The 17,217-nt window shown below is 42.7% G+C and overlaps 2 protein-coding genes across 2 annotated transcripts; both read right to left on the reverse strand.

The window, feature by feature from the left end:
- Positions 1 to 10,631: 10,631 nt before the first annotated feature.
- Positions 10,632 to 11,899, reverse strand: LOC127301990 (uncharacterized). Its single transcript, XM_051332317.2, has 4 exons — positions 11,770 to 11,899; positions 11,542 to 11,634; positions 11,387 to 11,446; positions 10,632 to 10,926 (listed from the first exon to the last, which is right to left on the reverse strand). Exons 1-4 carry the CDS (start codon positions 11,875 to 11,877, stop codon positions 10,879 to 10,881), a joined length of 309 nt encoding a protein of 102 aa, XP_051188277.2. The 5' UTR covers positions 11,878 to 11,899; the 3' UTR covers positions 10,632 to 10,878.
- On the reverse strand, positions 11,889 to 13,308 carry LOC139831367 (F-box protein At3g22700-like). Its single transcript, XM_071820638.1, has one exon. The coding sequence runs from the start codon at positions 13,276 to 13,278 to the stop codon at positions 11,953 to 11,955; it is 1,326 nt and encodes a 441-aa protein (XP_071676739.1). The 5' UTR covers positions 13,279 to 13,308; the 3' UTR covers positions 11,889 to 11,952.
- Between the last annotated feature and the right edge of the window lie 3,909 nt (positions 13,309 to 17,217).

The following is a 17,217-nucleotide window of genomic DNA, read 5'->3' on the forward strand; positions in this document are numbered from 1 at the left end:
GAAACTAACCCGGTACTCCATTGGAGGGTTTGGGTAGCTTTCTTCGCTGGGAAAGCGGATGGCGTCCTCTTTCTTCATCAGGCCAAGCCTCTTCAGCATGTTGACATCTTGGTTGGAGATTTTAGATCTCTCCCACTCAAGATCTTCAGCGGCCATCTTGGACTCTGGAGTACTGTGGCGAGTGAGTCGCGTGCGCGGTGGCATCAACGGCACTGGAAAAGCAAAGTCCGTGCGTGGGTGAGATCAAAGAGAGTTGGGCGCAGTGGAAGTTTTTGCAAAGGGGAACAGATGGGCGGCGCAAGCGAAGGAGTGAACGGAGGTTGAAGAAAGGTTTATATAGGAATCGGGCGAAGCAATGCACCGTTGGATGAAGAAATCGTGTGGTGAAAAAAGATCTTCTAGATAAAGGGTAAAAAGGTATTTTTACTGAGATGGAATAGAACAGGCGTTACAGTACGTGCGCCAGGAAAAGCGGAGGACGTGTGTCCCCCACTTGCACGACGTGTCAACGTGGTGGAAACAATGGACCCACAAGGCAGAAAAATCACGACTATTAACAGAGATGAAGTAAATTTGACTAAGGGAAGCATGCCGACAAGAAAAATAAAAGAAGATTGGCGACAGGAGAAGTCATTGAATACTTCGGGAGCCTTTGATCAAATACAAGTTTTTGCCCAAATGCTCGGGGGCTACTTCGACAAAAGTAAAATTTCGAGTATGGCAGTATAGAAATTGTGGGAGCCTACAACCAAGTACAAGTCCTTGGCTGTAGCCTCGGGGGCTACTCCCATCGGGAGCGCTGTTCGCGCACCCGAGAGATGAAAAGAAGATCATATCGGGAAATAATGACAACATAGCGACAAGGTGGACTAAAATGTTGAGCCTAGAACCAAGCACAAGTCCTTGGCTGTAGCCTCGGGGGCTACTCCCATCGGGAACGCTGTTCGCGTGCCCGATGAAATTAAAAAAGAAAGATAGAAAAGCAAAAGGGTATATTTCGAGTTATGATTAACTCTACATATACTCCCATCGGGAGAGCAATATAAGTCATCTGAGACTCGATAAAATGTGCCATTCCAACAGCCGGAAAAGCACTCGACAATATATTCTCAGAACGCCAAAGTTGCGATCAATTTCTGAATGCCGCAAATTTGCGAAGGTAAGACCCCAGATCCGTTCTGCTGGGCGTGGCATCGCCGAAGACTGCGCTCTGCTACTTTTATCCGTATCAACAGATACGAAGAAAAATCCTAACGGACGCGTTAGGTACTCGATAAATTTGACTGGGACTCGACAGAATGGTAAGACCTTAAGCGGCACCTGTCGAAGTTTACACCAGTATCCCGAGATCATGTCCAGGGACATGATCTTGAAGTAGGTTTTTGCGGATTGCCACTAGAGCAGTTAACTAGTACCTGATCCGTCAGATGAACTAGCCCCAACTACCATTATCCCTGTACAATATAGAATTTTATGAAGAAGTATAAAAAAAAGTTGAAGTTGTTGAATAAAAATAAACAGTGGAGATTTTCCCTGACTCTACGATTCAAGCAAAATCTCGGGGGCTACTGACATAGGCATCCCAAATGGGCCTGCCAAAGATAGTACCCGGGGTTTATTGAAAGCCCACTACCCGAAGAATAAGAAGATTCGGGAGCCCAAGATATATTAAGGAAATTAGAGTTGTAATAGGAAGTGTTATTTGTAATCTGGCGGGATGAGTTAGAAACCGTCCCGGACTCTGTAACTTGTACAAAACGAAACCCTCGGCTCCGCCTCCTATATAAAGGGGGAGTCGAGGGACGAAGAGATCATCGAATCATTGTTACAAACCCTAGTTCTCATAATCGTCGAGTACTTTTCGGCTGAAACCTTCGAGATCTACTTGCCCTCTACTTCCAACTAAACCCTAGCCTACAATCCATAGGCATTGACAAGTTGATACCTTGTCAGCTACCTCGAACACCCACCCTTTGTTGCATGCCCCGACCCTGGGTCCTCGCCGGTCCCATTATTCCCACTCACGGGTGGACCCCGACCATGACAACAGTTTGGGACTCGTTAACCAAACTCCTTCGCCGGTAGCTGCAACCCATCATAGACCACAATACCGTGGGGACTTAAGGCTTCCCCAGCCAACCGCTTGCTCTTCGAGCGACAAGTGTCTACGGACTATGCCGTGGGGACTTAAGGCTTCCCCAGCCAACCGCTTGCCCTGACAGATACAAGTGTCTACGGTAAAGCACATCCGTTGATGAACGAGAGGTGGAAACACTTTTGACTACTCCGTCCCACTCCGGATCTTATGGTTAACACGGGTATTACGGCACAAGAATCACTGGCGACATTTTTTGTTTAATCCTAGATGGATATAAACCCTTGCAATGGAACCTCCACCATATCAACACAATCCATGGTTCCATTGCCAACCACATAGTCATATTCATAGTTATGAAAATAGTGGTTTTGGTTTTCATGCAATAGTGATAACCATAGTACTTTGCAAGTAATTGACATGAGTTCATGTGCTAAAATATGTCTAAGGACTTGACCTCTGATTTGGGAATGTTGTCACTTGCACATAATTTTATGTGAGCACTTGCTTGGTAAGGTTTTGGAGTTTTTATTATAACCATGTTTCAAAGGTAGCACTTGGATTATATTTAAATAGCACCTTAAAGTACTTAGAGTAGGTATTACTCTCCTCATAGTTGGTTCTTGGTTATTAAGTCAAATGGTTGACATGAGTGGTTATTCACCTCACATGGGCTTTTAATTATGGAACTTAGCATTAGATGTTTCTTATGTTTTATAATTGAAACATTGGATTTAATTAATGAACCATTAGGGTTCTAATGATATTTACCTAATGGCAATTGGTTTGAATCTCACTCATGGCATGGGTTTATATTATGATCACCATAGTGATACATAAACTAAGGTTGGGATTTAATTATAGGTTGTAGAGATGAGGGGACACCATATTGCATTTGCTAGGGTTTAGTCTCCCCTAACCATGGTAATATGGTTACTTGCTTCATATCTTATGTGCTTCTCTAATCACTAAGGATTTGAGAATGGGCTCTATCTTATTCCATTGGACTTCTATTAGAATCCTTAATTCATCATTGAAGTAACTAAATTGGTTATAGTTCTTTTTATAGTTAACTTTGGTCATATGGATGTATGGTTTCTCACCATATAAAGTATAGAGTTTAACTCTAAAGTTTTCTTAGGTTCTTAAATCTATGGAATATAGATATGGTAGGATTCTACTTATGAGCACCAAGTGATTCACAAGTTAAGGTTGGAATATAAGCATATGGTTGCTTACTAGTGATCTCCCAGTAATTTCATGTGGGAATGAGATCTACTTATCCTATTAGGGTTTATTCTCAATACCTCAAGTTCTTAGGGTTTATGATCATCACTGAATTAATAATGATCAAGGTTTGGCTTCCTAAGGATCTCTCATTAAATGGGGTTCTCACTTCCATGATCAAGTATTATCTTGATCAGCTAAGGTATAGTACTTATACTTTACTTTCTTGGATGGGACTACTATGGTTGCCTCTAAAGTTTATATCCCAGGAGAATGCCTGAGATATTATGTTAGGTTTCTACTCAACAATGATGATAAGATCATCTGGTTATAAGAATAGTTCTCTCTCTCAAATCCAGGTGTTGCCTCATCTATTTTTAGTGTAACTCCATAGCTTGAGTTCTCTCATATAGGAATGGTTTATTCTAGGGTTTATGGTGTACTCCTAATATTTATTTAGGTTGCTGAGCTAAAGATTCAATTGTCTAACTTAGTTGGATTAGTCCAACCCTTATTTCACTAATTCATGGATATAGTCTTATTCCACTTGGTATTTGGTTATCTCACCACTCCAAGATGAAATGGTTTACAACCCAATACTTTAGTTCAAAGGTTGTCCTCTATTCATTAATAGGTAAAGCTAGAATTGATATGAATGGGCTCTCTCACTTGGGAAGGACTTCAATACTAACCTAAGGTTATTCTCCAAAGATAATTATGTGATCACCAATATCTATGGTTAATATAAATGGGTTCTCTCTCTAGGGAAGGTCTTGAATAATATCCTAGGGTTTCTCTTTAAGATGATGATTTGAATACTTGGATGCATATCCAAGGTTTAGCTCAAGGTTTGTTGCTTCTCTAATAATTATTGTAGAACTCTCATCTCTCTGGGTTTGATGTATACTAATAAGGAATAGAGAAGGATATATATATTTCTAGAGTTGATCCCCTTGTCTTGTTTCCAAGATTGAAATATAATGAATACCATGAGGTTCATGGTAGGTTCAAGGATTAGCTTAAGACATGGAAAAGATAAGTCAGGAATGGTTTCTCCATTTTATTGTTACTTGGTTTGTAATTGAATAGATGTTCTTGTGTTGTGGCAATGATTACCATATTATGATCTGTTATAAGATCAAGTAGTTGATCATTGAGTAAAGTGTTGTTTGTTGATTATTAGTTCCATTTGATCTAACCCCTTAGATCAAATCATCTCTACCCAAAACAAGGTTTTAACTAAGTCACTTTGAGGTTTATAGCGCTTGACTTGGTGAGCTACTTCAATTCCACCAAGGTCAAGTGAAACTTCAGTTACTGTGACTGTTTTACTTTAAAGCGCGAAAATTCCCCAGATTTTCTATGCATGAATGCAATGCACACATCTGTTTCCTCTATTTTTGTAACCCCATTACCTGGGATATTACAACTGTACATCATGGAGAGCTTCCATGACATCAGGATGGTAAACAACCGTTCTGTAGTCGAACAAGCTCATGAGATACAGTGCATTGCGAAAGAGCTTGAACTCCTTAAGTGTGCCTTACCTGACAAGTTTGTGGCTGGATGCATCATCGCTAAGTTGCCCCCTTCATGGAGGAACTTTGCCACAACTCTCAAACACAAGAGACAGGAGATATCAGTTGAAAATCTGATAGCGTCTCTTGATGTTGAGGAGAAAGCTCGGGCTAAGGATAATACTGAGAAAGGAGAGGATCAGTCTAGCGCCAACATGGTGCAGAAGAAACCCAATAGCAAGAATAAAGGGAATAACAAACCCTCCTTCAATAAGCCTATGAAGATTACAACCTTCAAGAAGAAGAAGATGATAAACAAAGCAGAGCTGAGCTGCTTTACCTGTGGAGAGACTGGCCACTTTTCTAAGGACTGTCCAGAGAGGGCAGACCGCAAGAAAAAGGCGAGGCAAGTCAACACGGTGACCGCTGGCAATGCTGATGGGTACGGTAATCTCTTTACTGTTCTTTCGGTATTTCAATCTCCATGTTGGTGGATTGATACAGGTGCTAATGTTCATGTGTGTGCTGACATCTCCATGTTCACTTCTTACCAGGTCGCCCGTGATTCTTCCGTCTTGATGGGGAATGGGTCACATGCTTCTGTTCGTGGTGGCGGCACGGTAGATCTGAAGTTCACTTCGGGGAAGATCGTGCAGCTGAGGAACGTGCAGCATGTCCCTACTATGAACAAGAAACTCGTTAGCGGCTCCCTTCTATGTAGAGATGGGTTTAAGGTTGTTTTAGAGTCGAATAAAGTAGTTGTTTCCAAGTTTGGATAATTTATTGGTAAAGGCTATGAGTGCGGAGACTTGTTCCGCTTTTCGCTTTCTGATTTCAGTAATGAGTCTATGAACCATATTTGTGGCAATGTTAGTGATGATACCAGTGTTTGGTATTCTCGTTTATGTCACATTAATTTTGGTTTAATGTCTCGGCTATCCAGTTTAAGTTTAATTCCGAATTTCACCATTGCCAAAGGTTCTAAGTGCCATAGTTGTGTGCAATCAAAGCAACCTCGGAAGCCTCACAAGGCGGCCGAGGAGAGAAACTTGGCACCTCTAGAACTCATACATTCTGATCTATGCGAGATGAATGGTGTGTTGACAAAAGGTGGAAAGAGATATTTCATGACATTGATTGATGATGCGACTAGATTTTGCTATGTTTATTTCTTGCGAACTAAAGATGAAGCTTTAGACTACTTTAAAATTTATAAGGCCGAAGTTGAAAATCAACTAGAGAGAAAGATCAAGCGTCTTAGGTCGGATCGTGGTGGTGAATATTTTCCTAAAATCTTTGATGAATTCTGTGAGGAACATGGCATTATTCATGAGAGGACGCCTCCCTATTCGCCCCAATCAAACGGGGTTGCCGAGAGGAAAAACCGCACGCTGACTGACTTGGTGAATTCCATGTTAGCCACTGCTGGTTTATCAAAGGCATGGTGGGGGGAGGCTTTATTGACTTCATGTCATGTCCTGAATAGAGTTCCTAACAAGAATAAAGATAAATCCCCTTACGAGGAGTGGGCTGGAAGAAAACCATCACTTTCGTATTTGCGCACATGGGGATGTTTGGCGAAACTCAATATTCCAATCACTAAGAAGCGCAAAATCGGACCAAAGACAGTCGATTGTATCTTTCCAGGTTATGCTCCGCGGAGTGTAGGCTATAGATTTTTAGTAGTTCAATCCGAGGTACCTGATATGCATGTTGATACTATTATGGAATCTCGTGATGCAACATTTTTTGAGAATATGTTTCCTATGAAAGATATGCATAGCATTGCTAGAATTTCTACTCAGATAATTCCTGAGTCTAGTCCATCTAATGAGTATTTTGAACAATCACATGAGAATGTTACTGATAAGGATGACAATGAAGCTCCTAAACGGAGCAAGAGACGGAGGATTGAAAAATCCTTTGGTGATGATTTCATTGTGTACCTTGTGGATGATACTCCCACGTCCATTGCAGAGGCATAGGCGCATCTCCAGATGCAGATGACTGGAAAGAAGCTGTCCATAATGAGATGGACTCAATTCTTTCTAATGGAACTTGGGAGCTATCAGAACGACCCCATGGATGCTAGCCTGTGGGCTGCAAATGGGTGTTCAAGAAGAAGCTAAGACCTGATGGTACTATTGAGAAGTACAAGGCGCCGCTTGTAGCTAAAGGCTACACACAGAGAGAAGGCGAAGATTACTTCGACACCTATTCACTTGTCGCTAGACTTACCACCATTCGAGTACTACTGTCCATGGCTGCCTCTTATGGTCTTATCGTTCATCAAATGGACGTAAAGACAGCTTTTTTTAATGGAGAGTTGGAAGAGGAAATCTATATGGATCAGCCTGACGGGTTTGTAGTAAAAGGTGAAGAAAGTAAGGTGTGCAAGTTGCAGAAATCTTTATATGGCCTGAAACAAGCACCTAAGCAATGGCATGAGAAGTTTGACATAACTTTAACTTTTGTAGGCTTTGTTGTCAATGAGGCTGACAAGTGCGCTTACTATCGCCATGGTGGGGGCGAAGGTGTTATACTGTGTTTGTATGTGGATGATATTCTGATATTTGGTACAAACATGAAAGTAATACACGAGGTCAAGTCTTTCTTGTCAAAGTGCTTTGATATGAAAGACCTGGGAGAAGCTGATGTGATTCTGAACATCGAGAGTGGGATTACTCTAACGCAACCCCATTATGTTGAGAAGATCTTGAGCCGGTTCGGCTATATTGATAGCAAGTCTTCTTCAACACCTTATGATCCCAGTGTGACATTGCGCAAGAACCGGAGGATTGCCGTAGATCAATTGAGATATTCTCAGATTGTTGGCTCACTCATGTACTTAGCGAGCGCGACTAGAGCTGACAACTCTTTTGCTGTTAGCAAGTTGAGTAGGTTCATGTCAAACCCGGGTACTGATCATTGGCATGCACTTGATAGGGTCATGCGCTATCTATGTGGTACAATGAGTTATGGGATTCACTATTCAGGGCACCCAGTTGTGCTTGAAGGATATAGTGATTCAAATTGGATCTTTGATGTAGCTGATCTCCACGCCACTAGTGGTATGTATTTACCTTTGGAGGTGGCGCAGTGTCATGGAGATCTTGCAAGCAAACCATATTCACGAGGTCAACTATGGAAGCAGAACTTACTGCTTTGGACACAACCACTGTTGAATCAGAATGGTTGCGTGAGCTCTTGATGGACTTGCATGTGGTTGAAAAACCTGTACCGGCAATCCTTTTGAATTGTGACAATCAAACTGTAATTGTCAAAGTGAACAATTCTAAGGATAACGCGAAGTCAGCAAGACACGTCAAGAGACGTTTGAAGTCTGTCAGGAAATTGCGAAACTCCGGAGTAATAACTGTTACATATATTCAGACAGACAAAAACTGCAGATCCCTTTACAAAGGGACTATCACGTAATGTGATAGAAAGTGCATCAAGGGAGATGGGTTTGAGACATGTTGATGTTACACCATAGTGGTAACCCAACCTTTGTGATCGTAGATCCCGTGAATTAGGACCTGGGAAGAACAAACTAGTGGTTTAATTGAGGAGAGTATTATGTAACCCTTTCTATGTGAAGATGCACAACTCTCAATTGCTGTAAGGCAGGTTGGCAACAAGCCTTAATGTGTTTATGTTGGCTATTATAGCAAAGATGTTGTCCTATAGAGCATTCTTGAAATAACACACCTATATGAGTCTGATTGTTAAACGTCGCAATCTATGAGATTTGGGTGATCTCTAGTAAACTCATGAAGAGACCACGAAGTATGACGCATATGCTTCACCCGCGGGGTAGGCTACTGGCAGCCATGTACTGGTTATAACTTTGAGTGAAACCCTGTTCACGCAAAACTTGCAATTCAAGGCTTAGTCCATTGTTCAAGTGTGAATGGATGTAGCTTAAGGTTCTAGGCGGAAGTTCAACTTAACAGTCTCCGCTGAAACACTGGTAATATAAACAAGCAGCGAGCATTGGTAAATCTCTAAATGGGGATTTGAGATCTGGTGGGGGATTGTTGAAATATTGGGCCTGCACTTAGTGGCCCATACTAGATTTCAGATTTTCCTATAAATCTCAAAGCCCACATAGTGACAGCCTTGTGAGTTTGAGCCCAAGTTGGTGGCAGCTCACTATGGAGTGGCAAGAGGTGGGAAGTTTAGTCCCACATGGAAAGTTGAGAGGAAGTTAGACCACCTTATAAGGTGGGTTGTTCCACCACTAGTAAGTGAGTAAGAATAGGAGTGGTTCACGCGCGCTCCTCCTCCTCGTCGCTCGCTCGTCTCGACTCGACACGACGCGCGCCGCGCTCGTGGTGAGTGGATTGAGCCTCGAGCCGAGACTTTCCTTACTTTTTACAGCTCAGGAAAATGAATAGAGTCCTAGACGGACGCGTCGCAGTTAGTCGGTTCGGGTCGCTCCCGGACCGTGGGCTATCTTTAACCGACTCGAAACGTGCGTGCGACGTGGCGTGGCCCACGTTGCCTAGGGTTTCCTGAGCCTATATAATCTCCTGCCCGGCTACCGCAAAAACACATCTAATACATGAGTTAGGGTTTCGCCACCTCTCTCTGCTTGCGCCGCCATCGTAGCCTACTCCATCCCGTGCGCCGACATGCATCGGCGAACGGGAGAGCAGGTCTCCGGAACCGCTCGTCCTTGCGATCCTATCCGGGAGAGGGCGAATTAGGTTTTTGGGAAGCGCTCTGCGCGACTGCTCAAGTTCTTCATCACTGGTCGCATTCCGTCTAAGTCAGGCGGTGCTGCCTACCGTCGTCTTCAATGTTATCTACTTCGACCCATCGTCCCCATCGTCAACAACGTCGTCTACAAATGCTCAAGTTAGGTTGTTGATGACAACGTTACTGCTGCGACGACATCGTCTGCTACACCTTCACCGCCACCTCCACCAGATCAGTACGTGCGACATATCTCAATCTGTTTAGCGATGGATGTTGTACTGTTCGCTTTGCTACTGTTCATGTTGATCACTGCATCTAGTATGTTCAAGTTTCACATGTTAGTAGTTACTATCGTCATGCTTAATATTTTGAAATTAATCATGAAAATTGTGCCTAATTATCCAACATCAGGTATGACCAAATTCTCAATGTACAAAAAAATTATATTTCTTTCCTACCAGTATTGGTCTATTGGACCGTAAACTCAAAACCCAAACGCAGAATTGTGATTACAAATTTAAGGCTGCCAGAACTTCAAAGTGCAGGGATGATCTGCAACCTAATTGTTTCTGAATGCATCGAAACGTGTTCTACATGTCTGCAAAGTTCTGTAAAATAATATGTTGCATTTTGAGCTATAAAAAACACAAATTATTGCTCTAAAAAGCCCCCCTAAAAACTCGATTCAGTTCCCCATGTTTGTCTTTTTTGTGCAGATCTAAGATGGAAAAAAACTCTACTAAAATTTATATAGGTACACATATTAGACATCTATCTGTAGTTACATATTTATATTCACAATGTTTTATATTTAAATAAAAAAATTCTTTTGAATAGGACTATTCGTATGTCCCCCCCTGTTTCTACTACAAAATAGATTTGGTTGTCCTTCGAAGAAAACACATTTCGTCTGATATTTTTGCAACATAATCTGCGCATTTGTAGACTCAGTCTCCGCTTCAAAGGACAGCAATTCACAAAAAATTGTTTCCAGGAGTACGGATAAACGTCTGTGGATATTAGTTTACAATAGCAAGTGCATAGAAAACAATAACAGAATATAACGCCAGTCTGGCGTTTGTTGCATCTCATGTTTTTAAACATGGAAAACTGCTTAAAATGTGTTGAGTTAATTAGATGATTGTTTCGTTTCTGTTTCAGGCAAGGCCACTGTTCCAGTAGTATCTCTCGGAAAAAGCACCATTACGCAATGTGATGACAAGCAAACTAATGGAACAAGAAGCCGAATCAGTGCATGGACAAAGGTTGCGCACATCCAATCCAAGGGAGCGAGAGTCTCCTTGTAGAAAAAGTTTAACATGGACGGTTCTCTTCTTAGTTCTTCTTATCATCAGTGGAAGAAACGTCAGGAATTGAAATACCCTGCGCCAAAGGTGAATATGGATCAGATATCAAATACAGGAAGTCCAGAAATGTCCGCGATTTCCATCCCCTTTGTGTAGGAACATGTCGATCAAATAAGACAATCATATATCCTCATGTTCTTCTCTAACAGGAGATAACTGCCTCAAATTCAAGAACATAACTCAAACCATATCAATACATATAAAATATGAAAATGTATAACCAATATGACAAACAATATTCTTTGCTACTCACAATATTCTTTGATTTAGAAGTCTGTGCTTGCTACTTAATTTCAGAATTACTTAAGTTAAAAAAAAGTTGCATTGCTCAATTAGCACAACTATGTCAGCATGTACAATAGTACAACGTATTCGAGCACATGTGAAAACAGAAGTAAGTAACAAAAAGAACCATGTAACAAGAACTAGCAGAAAACATGGATAACACAGAAGTTAGATGGCTCGCAAAAGATTACCTGATCCAAAAGATGACTTCTTGAAATACTACAGATGTTATGATGTGCCTTCTTAATGGCCTATAAGAAGGTCAACTTTTATCAAATTTAGCATATTTCAACAACAGTCCAAAATAATGTTTACTAGCAAATCAATAAATACAAGCACATTGTACCTCAAATCTGCCAATCATCTCCTTTGAACGTGATATTAACTCCTCCGCGTCCCGTATAAGTTCTACCCAATTAAGCCGCTGGAGGAATCTTGGCTATAGGACACTTGTTAAGACACTAGTAGCAACACACTTAAAATACTATTATGCCTTTGGCCTCAAATAACAGTGAGTGTTTTGAACAAAAAAGCGAGAAGTGTGGTACCATCCATTCTTTCAGTATAGAATTACCTGGTTTGTATTTTCTAGCTTGTCTTGCAACACCTGATTCAGTTCCATGCGTACACGTTCTGCTATTTCATGTTGCTTATCCTCCCAAAACTGATACATTTCAACCATTTGGTCCACGACTTCCTACAAAATGGCAAGTTAGCAGTTCATCACATCTTCAAAAACAATCAGTATTCATCAAGGCTAATAAAGCTTTGGCCAACATACAAGGAACTTCTGCTCAAGTTTGTGGATTCTGCTCCGCATCTTCTCGATCTCACAAAGCTCATTCTCCCATGCCCTCCACTTCTTCAATTGCCAGCCTACTTGCTGTTTTGGTCTACGCACAATGCCAGCCTTCTTGTATACATCAAAACATACAAGCGACTTCACACATATGTAGGATTGCATGCTGTACATCTTGTGGGGTCTGAAATCAAACAGCTCTGCCATCTTACTGAAGCTAATCTCAATGTTCTCACCAATCAACTCGTACGAACCCACGCTGCTGAAGCTCTGTGCGAGGATTCTATCCCTGTGAACAAATTGTGGACCTGGAATGTAATTTGGTGGGTTCTTAATATTGTACTTCTGGCTCCACCTTTGTTCTACTAGGTTGTCAAGTGTCCAGATCTGCAGCTCACCAAGAAGAATGCTCGCATCATGATGAGCGGTTTGAGCAGTTATTATACATAATTTCCCATCTATATCTCTCATCCAGAACTTACGAGGACCAAAATAATCATGATCTTCACGTTCTACTGGCAGTTGTATCGTTGCAAAACTTTCGACCCTGAGATCAAAGGACATAAGTGTGTGCTGCCAGCTAGCTATCTTATCTTCATTTAACCAATACATTGTGCCATCGACATTGACAATCCCAGAGTTTCTCACACTGTTCAAGCTAAGAGCTTCTGGTGTTGGGACATCTTTCCATTTCTCATCACCAAATGTGTAAACTTGAATAACACAAAACTGGTCTTTATTACGGGGGCGGCCCTCAACACAATCACCAAGGAAGTGCGTAATCTTGTATTCTTTTGTCACTGGATGAAATCCAAAGCTGTAGAGAGAGAAGTGATCACCTCTCATATTCTTGGCAGGTTTCTCAAGATGCATACATTCACCAGTTGTGAAGTTAGCTATTTTGATCGTTGATGTCTTTGTGTATAAGCCAAGAAGGCCATTGCACGAACCAAAAAGGAAATCATCAGGCCCAATCACCGGCACTGCATATGTTGATAGTGACCAGGTTTTGTCAATTAGGATAGCATCACTGGGGTAAAGCTGGCCTGAAACCGAACCTTGTGGGAAGAACAGAAGGGCATAATGATGTGCACGCTGGAGGTGTGATGTAACAAACTGGGGATCCCGGATGAAGTCGTGCCAGTGCTTGCAGACACCGACGCACCTCAATAGAGTGCTCACTGGAAGCCTCAAAAATATCCGCTCAATGAGGTCTCCTGGGAGGCTGTTTATGATGCATTCCTTATTGATTTGCCTCTTTGCATTGGTTTCTCCAGTAACCATAGTGAGGGCACAATGCCGAGGCAGCCGAGCTTCCAGATCCTTCTGCACAAACACATTTCAATAAATGAGATAAGAGCGTACTTGTTAGAGTTTGGCTCAAAGAATTCTAGATAGAAACAGACAATGTATGCATATTTGTCTCGCTTCCAAGATCTATCCTCTATTATTAAATAGGGATTTCTATTTTCGTGCTCCTGGTTCGTTAGTTGTACTCAGTTTTCCCCAGCCTCTTAACTTTTCCTCAGTTTTCCCCTCCCTCTAGTTTGAAACCCCTCGCAGAGGCTCGAACGGGAGGGTTGCCGTCTGGTCAGAGGCCTTCCGTTACCGGTGACGGCTAGGGAGCCGCGGTGGTTTTGACTTGACCGTTGCTTTCGAAATGTGTTGACTATTGACTGGAAGAGCTGACCCAAAGCTTTCCCCTCCGCCCGAGACTGGAGGAGCTCACACACCGCCCCTCCGCCGCCACGCCATCCTGCCCACCTACCTTATGGCGTCGTCCGCCGCCGAGCCGGCCCCGCCCCCACCACCACCCCCGGGCTCCGCCTCCACCAGATCTGGATCTACCCCTGTCCTCTTTGTAATTCCGCCTGGTGTGCCACCTATTCCCGTCAGCCGTGGAGAAGATTGGGAATCGGAGGGATCTAACGCATGGATTCCATCTGGGTAAGCATCATCTGCCTATGTGAATTAACAGTAGGCAGTTTTTGAGCGCCAATCGTTGTTGCTCAACTAACTGCGTTGCTTTTCGAATAGGATGGATCCAGCGCTGGCTTTTCGGCTGGTGGTTAGGTTGGATTCTAGCTTTACGCGTGATTCTAAACGCTGTAAGACTGGGTTTGACTTCCCTGCGGTGGTTGCAACCACCATCTCGTTAAGGGATTTCAAAGCTAACATCTACGATGAGTACCCCTGGAGCTCTTTCGATGCAGTTCATTTCGAATATTTCAACAGCCCGGAGGGAAGATTTGTTCCACTAATTTCCGAAGACGATCTGGGAATTCTTTTTGCTTTGAATGCTTCTTGCCGGTTCGGTAAAATTCGTATCCATGTGGACAGGGGCCAGGCATCATCTGGTGTGGGGCATCATCGTGGTCGGGCATCATGTCTCTCATTGCTGCTTGCCTCTGCTAATAGTGTGCGCCGTGGCGCTCCTTGTAGGTCCACAGAAGCACCATCTGTCCCCGGTGCTAGTGGTAGCCAGATCGTTCGTACGGTCGATGTGGAGGACGATGCAGACATTGAGGATCGATCTCCTCAAGATGATGAGGATGAGTTGATGTTTCTGAATTGGTAGATCGATGCAAGAAGCGAGACAATGGAGGATCAATACATGGAAGATATTGCTTTTGGTGCAGATTTGATGACACCGATGATGAAGAGAAGAATGAGAATGATGACAGCCTCGTTTTAGCCGATTACGAAGGTGAAGACTTGCCAACAATTGAGTGGAACAGGGGAGAATCCCGACTTGCGAAGGCACCGTGTTTCAAACGATGATGGACTGCCGTAATGCAATTACTACATATCACATTCTCACTAAGAATAATTATGAGGTTATTAAAAGTGAGCCAGGTAGGTTCACAATTAAATGCCCATACCCAAGGTGTAGGTTTAGGCTGCATGCATCCACGATGCGCAGAAGCAGCTTGGTTCAAGTACTACGCCAACCAGTTGTGTATTTAGATCACGGTGTAAAATTTGTTATCTATTACTGACATCCCTTATCATTATGTTTCAGATAAAGAAGAATAAGGAGATCCATAGGTGTCCACCTCTAGGGGGAGAGCCAGAGCTGAAAACAAAGCTAGCGAAGACTAGGTGGTTGGCAGATATAATCCTAGATTGGCTAAGAGAAAATCCTTCACTTGGTCCAACAGCACTCGTAAAAAAGGTGGTTGAGAAGTATAAAATGGAAGTACCTTACATGAGGATGTTCTATGCAAAGGAAATGGCTCTTGACAAGATCAATGGTCCATGGAATGAAAGCTTTCAGTTGCTTTACACTTTCAAAGCTGAAGTGGAGATGGCTAGTCCAGGCAGTGTTGTAGCGATAGACAAGCATACAGTTCCCTACAAATTGAAAAGCGGGAAGGTAATGCACAAGGAATGTTTTAGAAGGGCTTTTGTTTGTTTCAAAGCTTGTTGGAAAGGCTTTTTGCACGGTTGCAGGCCTTATTTGGCCGTGGATGCATCAGCTCTTCATGGCAGGTTTAAAGGACAGCTAATTGCTGCTACTGCAGTTGATGGACATAATTGGATGTTCCCTGTTGCTTATGGGGTTTTGGAGGTTGAGTCACAGGAAAGTTGGACTTGGTTTCTGCAGAATTTGCGCGACCTTATAGGTCATCCACCAGGACTTGTTATCCACACAGACGCTTGCAAAGGTTTGGAGGCTGCAGAAGCAAAGATTCCCTGGAGTGGAGCATAGGGAATGTATGCGACACTTGGTACAGAATTTTACAAAGAAATTCAAGGGTAAAGTTTTTACTGACAACCTATGGCCAGCTTCATACACATGCAGCTCTAGGAAGCATCTGTTTCATTTGGATGTGTTGTATAAACAAAAACCTGGGGTGAAGGAGTACTTGGATGAACATCATGGTAGGGTGTGGTCAAGAAGCCAATTCAATGAAATTTGCAAGGTAGACTATGTAACAAGTAACCTTGCGGAGAGTTTCAATTCAAAGGTCAAGTCATTGAAAGGGCTTATGCTGTGGCAAATATTTGATAAGATTAGGCAGATGATCATGATAAAGATCGATCTGCGTCAAAGAATTGCATCCACAAAATATGCTGGCCATCTCATGCTCCCATCTTTGATTAAGTCTTTGCATGACAGGGCAAAACAATTGAGGATGCAATGCGTCAGAAAAGGAATGGAGGCTGAGGTAACCTACACTGACAATCAAAACAGGAGGTATCCAGTGAGTTTGGTTGATAGGACATGCCATTGTAGGGGATGGCAGATCCGTGGGATACCCTGCATACACGCATTGTTTTTCATGAGTGTTATAGGGGGTGAAGATGGTGAAGTTGATCAGTATGTGTCAGAGTATTTCTCTGTTGCCAAATTTAGGGCTGCATATGCTATGAATGTTCCTACCTTGTTGGGAAAAGACCAATGGATGAAAGTCGATCCAGGCTTCAAATCGTACTCTCCAAGATTGACTAGACCGGCAGGTAGGCCGAGGAAGAATAGGATCAGAGCTAGTGCAGAGGGTGGTGCACCGATTCGAAAACGTAAGTGCAAACGTTGTGGAATCCCTGGACACATTGCTAGGCTTTGTAAAAATGCAGTTGACCCAGCTTTTGGAATGGAAGATCAGACGGGAGCAGCAAACGCAGAGGAAAATGAAGCAGCAATTCAACTTGAGATTGAAGCAGCAGTTCAACATGAGGAGATTGAAGTAGCAAATGCATAGGAGATTGAAGCAGCAAATGCAGAGGAGATTGAAGCAGCAATTGAACATGAGGAGATTGAACCGATGGATCGAGAGCATAGGGAACAGATGGATGTAGAATGGCTTCAACCGATGAGTCCAGAGGAGAGGGAACAGTATAATCGAGAGTGCCTCGAAAGTACTAAGGCCATGGTAGATGCTAACTTCGCAGAGTACATGGCAGAAGAAAAAGCACAAGCTTCGCAGAAGAAGAAGAACAAGAAAGAGGGCAAAAGGAAGGTAGACACCGGTAATATCCCTGGTAGGGTTACCCGGAGTAAGGTGGTGGCCCCGGCGAGTCACACCAGGAGCAAGAGAAAGATTTTATTCTGAACAACTAATTTGAATTTGTATGAACAATTTGTATTGGGGTTCCCTTTGTATTGGGGATCCCTTTGTGTTGAACAATTTGTATTGGGGTTCCCTTTGTATTGGGGATGCCTTTGTGTTGAACAATTTGAATTTCTATGAACAATTTGAAGTTGTATGAACAATTTGT

Source organism: Lolium perenne, chromosome 5 (genome assembly GCF_019359855.2).
Source record: "Lolium perenne isolate Kyuss_39 chromosome 5, Kyuss_2.0, whole genome shotgun sequence".
In the NCBI taxonomy this organism is placed as follows: domain Eukaryota; kingdom Viridiplantae; phylum Streptophyta; class Magnoliopsida; order Poales; family Poaceae; genus Lolium; species Lolium perenne.

Coding starts and splice junctions, on each gene's coding strand:
- LOC139831367 (XM_071820638.1), bottom strand. CDS start 13,278: ATGGTTACTGGAGAAACCAATGCAAAGAGGCAAATCAATAAGGAATGC.
- LOC127301990 (XM_051332317.2), bottom strand. CDS start 11,877: ATGGTTGAAATGTATCAGTTTTGGGAGGATAAGCAACATGAAATAGCA. Junction 11,635..11,769: donor AGCTAGAAAATACAAACCAG/GTAATTCTATAC, acceptor AGTGTCCTATAG/CCAAGATTCCTCCAGCGGCT. Junction 10,927..11,386: donor GAAGTCATCTTTTGGATCAG/GTAATCTTTTGC, acceptor CCTTTGGCGCAG/GGTATTTCAATTCCTGACGT.